Source organism: Berghia stephanieae, chromosome 15, assembly GCF_034508935.2.
Source record: "Berghia stephanieae isolate SIO BIC M18660-M18661 chromosome 15, UCSD_Bste_1.3, whole genome shotgun sequence".
Lineage (NCBI taxonomy): Eukaryota > Metazoa > Mollusca > Gastropoda > Nudibranchia > Aeolidiidae > Berghia > Berghia stephanieae.
In genome coordinates, this window is record NC_088374.1 from 3,257,140 (window position 1) to 3,264,639 (window position 7,500).

The following is a 7,500-nucleotide window of genomic DNA, read 5'->3' on the forward strand; positions in this document are numbered from 1 at the left end:
TTTGTTCGTCAACAACAGATTTGCAGGAAGCCTCACTCACGAAGTGAGCACTCTTCTTCTCAACCCGCTTATATCTCTATTGAATTTGATGATAAAAAATAGATTAAAAGTTCGAGATCACGACATCTGTTTCTCAATTCCAGTCCCTAGTTCATGACTACATAGTGCCCTAATAACTCTCTCCTTACCTATCGTTTCATGATTTTCCCAAATTGACAGGCTTACCCATCAGAAAAATGGAATTTAAAACCTAAACAAGCTCTCTACAAAACACTTTTATGTTCTTTTTCATTAAAAAAGATTATTCTCCAAAGTTTGTGATGTACCAAATAAATGTGAACAAGAAAAGTGTATATTATTGTGACGTAACACATGTGACGATTTTGCTGTAGCGGTAAGGAGAGGCTTAAGACGACACATGTACACATTAGATGATGTGTAACAAAAACTCACCCGATATGAACTCGTCTTTTTTCTTATCACGGATAGTCACAAGGGATGCTCTAAACGAATCTTCACAATATCTGATTCCCCTATATGTTGTGTATTTGACATCGGGATTATAGAAGAGACAAGTATCATCTCCGTCATAGTACCACCAACCTGGATCACATTGCTGAACAGGGCCTGGGAATAGCCATTATGTATTGTATATTAATAATTATTATAATGACAACAAAAGCAACAACAACAATAATAATGATAATAATAATAATACTACTAATACTACTAATACTACTACTACTACTACTACTACTACTACTACTACTACTACTACTACTACTACTACTACTACTACTACTACTACTATACTACTACTACTACTACTACTATACTACTACTACTACTACTATACATACTACTACTACTACTACTATACTAACTACTACTACTACTACTACATACTACTAACTACTACTACTACTACTATACTACTACTACTAACTACTACTACTACTACTACTACTATACTACTACTACTACTACTACTACTACTATACTAATATAATAATAATAATAATATATAATAAATAATAATATACTACTACTATATAATAATAATAATAATAATAATAATAATAATAATAATAATAATAATAATAATAATAATAATAATAATAATAATAATAATAATAATAATAATAATAATAATAATAATAATAATAATAATAATAATAATAATAATAAATAATAATAAATAATAATAATAATAATAATAATAATAAATAATAATAATAATAATAATAATAATAATAATAATAATAATAATAATAATAATAATAATAAAATAATAATAATAATAATAATAAATAATAATAATAATAATAATAATAATAATAATAATAATAATAATAATAATAATATAATAATAATAATAATAATAATAATAATAATAATAATAATATTTATCTTACGTATATTAAATTTAGTTGAAATACCTTTTTCTTCCTTTTCCTCTGTTGCTTTTTCACAAACGAAATGGTTTCTTCTTTTACATTGCCTGTCATTCCAGAGACCTCCACGTTTCCGAATGATCTCAATACATTGTTGGTTCCCTCTCTGGTTGTTGGGTTGTCTTGGGGCCCAAGCCTCAAAGGAAGGCTGTAGTTGTAGAGTGATACTCATGTTGGTTTTGATGATGATGATGATATATGATGAAGATGATGATGATGATGATGATGATGATGATGATGATGATGATAATTGATGATGATGATAAATGATGATGATGATGATGATGATGATGATGATGATGACGATGATGATGAGGATGAGGTTGATGATGATAATGATGATGATAATTATGATGTTGATAATTATGATGTTGATGATGATGATGATGATGATGATGATGATGATGCATCGTCCTCATCATCATCATCATCATCATCATCATCATCATCATCATCATCATCATCATCATCATCATCATCATCATCATCATCATCATCTTCATGAAAATAATTATTTCTAAGACGAAACAACACACTGTAACTTCTCCTCCATCCAAATATCTCATCATTTTCGTGGATGTGTCATATCTAGATCCGATCCAATATCTATTCCCAGAAAGAAGACCTGGAATTCGACATCAATTGAAATGATTCAATATACATACATAGAAATGATTCAATATACATCAATTGAAATGATTCAATATACATCAATTGAAAAGATTCAATATACATACATCGAAATGATTCAGTATACATCAATTGAAATGAACAAAATATACATACAACGAAATGATTCAATATACATACATTGAAAGGATTCAATATGCATACATTGAAATGATTCAATATACATACATCAAAATGAATCAATATACATACATTGAAATGATTCAATATACATACATAGAAATGATTCAATATACATCAATTGAAATGATTCAATATACATACATTGAAATGATTCAATATACATCAATTGAAATGATTCAATATACATACATTGAAATGATTCAATATACATACATTGAAATTATTCAATATACATACATTGAAATGATTCAATATACATACATTGAAATGATTCAATATACATACATCAAAATGATTCAATATACATACATTGAAATGATTCAATATACATACATAGAAATGATTCAATATACATACATTGAAATGATTCAATATACATACATCAAAATGAATCAATATACATACATTGAAATGATTCAATATACATACATTGAAATGATTCAATATAAATACATTGAAATGATTCAATATACATACATTGAAATGATTCAATATACATACATCGAAATGATTCAATATACATACATTGAAATGATTCAATATACATGCATTGGAATGATTCAAGATTTAGTTACTGCCTTTAGGTAATCTGTTCCATAAATTCGTTTTAGATGTTTATTGAGTTATTGTCTTTTGGGTAATCCGATACACAATTGTGTCGTGCTTAACCGACTCCTACCAACTATACGAATATCGTCACATTCGTTACGATACAACCAACACTATTCTTATTCAAATTTATTTCGTATTTCATAAAATTTTAAGAAAATGAACAGTGTGTTGTAGGGCATGATTTGCTAAAGAAATTATGTATCACAAGAACTTTACTGCTATTTGTTAGAGTGGTAGAAAATATATTTTTGTGTCAGCTGTGTGAAGTTTTGGGGGAAATCCTGAAAATGGCTGGTGAGGAGAGGGTTAATGGATTTGTTTGAATAAATCGGGTTACCACTCTTGGTCAATTGACAGAATTGCAATTTATTATGTAACGGTCTAGATTTCTTACGTTGTCAATAGATAACATTCACAAAGAGCCCAGAACCTGTATTAGGTCTGAGTTACTTTAAAATTCTAAATTGAGCTTTATATAGCGCAATATCCACTAAATGTGCTCAAAGGGCTTTAAAAAGGGTTCCTGGTCAACAGCAATAGTTAACATGTAGGACGGGACATGACGCCTGTTAGGCGATATTACAATTTTTTGGACAAAGACAACGTTGTTATCTATCAGGTACTCATTTTACACCTGAGTACGGTGAGAGTGATCTCCATGCTCTAGATATTATTGAACAACTTCCATTTGTGCATGCTACAAAATTTACAGGGTAATCTACATGCTAAAAAATATCATGGGGTTATTACAATGCTGAAATTTTACAGGGTGATGTTTATGCTAAAAATGATACAGGGATATTCTCATGCCCAAAACTGTGCAGGGTAATTCCTATGCTAAACTTTCACAAGATAATGTTATGTTAAAAAATCCTCGGGGCAATTTTCACCATAACACCCTTACCCTGTAATATTCACCATAAAATTCTTCACGGTTTTTTTTCACTATAAAAGCTTTATGGGATAATTCCAATGGTAAAAACTCTACGGGGTGATTTTTTCGCAATTTTGCATATCTTTTTGAGACAATAATAGGTATGTACGTGTTTTTCTACGATCTGATGCTCAGAAAAAAAGAAAAAAAAGAAAATTTATAAATCGACCAATATCATTAATGAATATGTAGGACGAGACATGATGCCTGTCCGGCAATATTGCAATCATTTCTGACAGAGACAACGCTGTTAGAGGCCAGGTAATTATTTTACACTTGATTACAATAAGATTATGTGAGTAAATAGCGTTTTTCAAGGACAACTATGTGCCGAGCGAGGATTGAGCCCAGGACCTTCGGATCCAAAAGTTGGTGTCATACCACAAGACAATCTTGCCGCACAAGCTACTCTGGTATCATGCTCAAATTACGCCGCTGGTGAATTATTGAATAAAATACTATACTGTTAGATTATGTGAAATTTAAAATTTCGAAGTTACTATTCCTAACGATTGACGATTAGTTCCAAGTGGCTATTCGTAAGTAGTTATGAATGAAATGCTACACATCTTCAAAGTACACAATTTTACGAAAAGGACATTTATTAACATGTCACTCTTAAGTGTAAAAGATATTTGTCTGCTAAAACAATAAGACAGATAGACTTCCATGTTCTTGTTGTTGTTAATGGGAGAAGTTTGCCTTTGAGGTCCAGTAGTATGACACTCAGGTTGGAGCATGTAGATCATTGGTTTCAATCCTATAGTGGGTGGCACAAGGTTGGGTCTTTGAAACAAAAAAGACTCTTTTTAAACATTTTCGGTCTTGCCCTATTTAATTGATTACCTGGCCAGTAACAGCAAAGACTGGGCATATGATATTAATTAGACAAAATTTCAAGATCAAGTTAAGTTGATCTTACCTTGGACAAAATCATTCTTCTCAGAACTCTGAATTAGTACCAAATCTGCGCCCTTGCTTTGGCAAATGTTACTAGCTTTCTTCCAGGTGACCTTTTTCTCACTGAATGCCTTGACACATGTGTTGCCTCCTTCATTGAAACTCCATGTGGCAAGACAGGGCTCATCTTCAATCAGTGGATAGTTATCAGTAAAGAATACATACATATATACATATACCTACATATTCCAACAAGTACCCACCGACACTCATAAATACATACATATATACATATACCTACATATTCCAACAAGTACCCATCAACACTCATAAATACATACACACACACACACACACACATATATATATATATATATATATATATATATATATATATATATATATATATATATATATATATAAATCCCTATTCATGACGAAATGTCTGCTCTTGATAGTTTTTGAAATATTCCACTCAAAAGGGCAAAATCCGTTTTTAACGGATTTTCAGTAATTGCAGGATTTTTTGCCGCTTGAGATAGTCTAAAATGATCTCTTTATTAATTGTGTGTTAAATTTCAGACATATTCATTGATAAAAAGCGTCATAATGAATTGACGTCAACATTTTTGGTGTCAGCTTTGAAAAAATACACCGATATTCGAGGCAATATATCCCTTACACAAACACACACACACAGAGTGAGAGAGAGAGAGAGAGAGAGAGAGAGATAGATAGAGAGAGAGAGTGGGTGAGATAGAGAGAGAGAGCAATGACGATCTAAAAAATAATAGACATTTACAATTCTAGGCTGGCCCAAAATAATTTCAAATAATAGTCTGACAACAATAAACAATTTAACGCTAGATATAAACACACTTTGTATAATAATATACTAATTCATTTATATAGCATTGTCAAACCAATTAAATTTTTTGGAGGAGGAAAATTAGGAAAAAAGGACGTCTGATTCATATCAATTCAATAATAGGCTTCAACAGTCATGACATCACTTCTCTTGTAATGACGCATAGCAACATATTAACTGGCTCTAAACTATCGGAACAATGGCGGACGGCCTTTTGAAATATCTCTCCTACGAGCATAAAAGTGTATCCGGAGGAGAAAAACATAAATATGATCATGCTTTGGCTTTTATACATTCTGATCACATGATATAAGCTATTTTCTAGCCAACATGAAGAATTAAAAACTACCAATCTTCTCTGTCTAAATCCACGCGGCTCGCTGTTACTGGGGGATATCAGATCAGACTATTGAATCCAATTTGCTTTAAAATTGCTCAAAAGCTATAACGTTTTTACATTTCAAACGCTTGTGTTTGGAAAGGTTCACGCATACTCTCATAATTCTATCATGTACAAACGTCTTTTTAGATACTGGAACATTAAAAAAAAATCTTTTTAGACTTCTGAATATTTGAAATTTTTAGAATTCTGTATTTTTGTGAATTCGAATATCGTTATTGTAACAGCGCCTGAAGTCAACTTCATAACCATGGTTTAATTAATGTACATTATTATTATTATTATTATTATTATTATATTATTATTATTATTATTATTATTATTATTATTATTATTATTATTATTATTATTATTATTATTATTATTATTATTATTATTATTATTATTATTATTATTATTATTATTATTATTATTATTATTATTATTATTATTTATTATTATTATTATTATTATTATTATTTATTATTATTATTATTATTATTATTATTATTATTATTATTATTATTTATTATTATTATTATTATTATTATTATTATTTATTATTATTATTATTATTATTATTATTATTATTATTATTATTATTATTATTATTATTATTATTCTATTATTATTATTATTATTATTATTATTATTATTATTATTATTATTATTATTATTAGTATTGCTAGTATTGTTATATCATTATTACTGTTATTATTGTCATTATCCTCATTGTCATTATCATGGTAATTTATACTTACAACTGTCTCCTGCGACCCCAGCAGAAACAACCAAAAAAAGACCAATTGCAAGTGACACAATCATGGCTTTTACCTTCCCTTTTTATAGTAGATTCAATTTTGTCAATTATACTGGAAGAATGAGATAAATATAGGAACTGTCAATAATGTTCTATTAATTATAATAGGCAAAGATATGAAGGACATGCAATGTTTTAAAAGTATGTCATTACACTGGGAGATATAAATGATTTATCAATATTTATATTTTAATGAAACAATGAAAGATATAATTGAAATGTCATCTTTGAGTTCTACAAGGGACCTACAAAACAGAGAACAAAATATGAGCATGACTTCAAATCTAACAAACATATTTTCCATCTGTAACCCTGAACTTTAATATTTTAAAGGTTGCTTCTTTTTAGTTGGTGTGTCCAATCATAAAATCGTCATTGCTGGAAGTCAGAGCTGTTTTCCACTTTTTGTTTACAAAATATGATGAAAGGTTTTGAAAGTCATCATAAAATAATCGTAACGTACGGAGAGAACGCAGTGTATATCTCACAGGTTCTTTAGTCTGTGTCTTATTTCGAAGACCGTCGTTAAATAAGTCAACAAAATGTATAGTAAAATAAATAGGATAAAAATGACTTTTATAAAACATACAAAACAGTCTAAACAAAGTTTTCTCCGTTGCCATCATCAGGTAAACAAGAAAAGGAAATATGTTATATTACATTGACAATGTAGTAAATATCGTGGGTTAAAGGTGTCTGCTTGGTAAATCAAAAATTGAT

General features: G+C 29.0%; 1 protein-coding gene across 1 annotated transcript in view; it reads right to left on the reverse strand.

Moving 5' to 3' along the window:
* Nucleotides 1-7,500, reverse strand: part of LOC144960292 (P-selectin-like) — a 16,172-nt gene that overhangs the window by 6,917 nt on the left and 1,755 nt on the right. Inside the window, exons 2-6 of the mRNA XM_078893334.1 lie at nt 6,722-6,832; nt 4,736-4,900; nt 1,991-2,079; nt 1,440-1,602; nt 454-627 (exon numbers count right to left, since the gene is read on the reverse strand). Coding sequence (XP_078749460.1) covers nt 454-627; nt 1,440-1,602; nt 1,991-2,079; nt 4,736-4,900; nt 6,722-6,785 — 655 coding nt within the window. The 5' untranslated portion in view covers nt 6,786-6,832. The remainder of the gene's footprint in view (nt 1-453; nt 628-1,439; nt 1,603-1,990; nt 2,080-4,735; nt 4,901-6,721; nt 6,833-7,500) is intronic.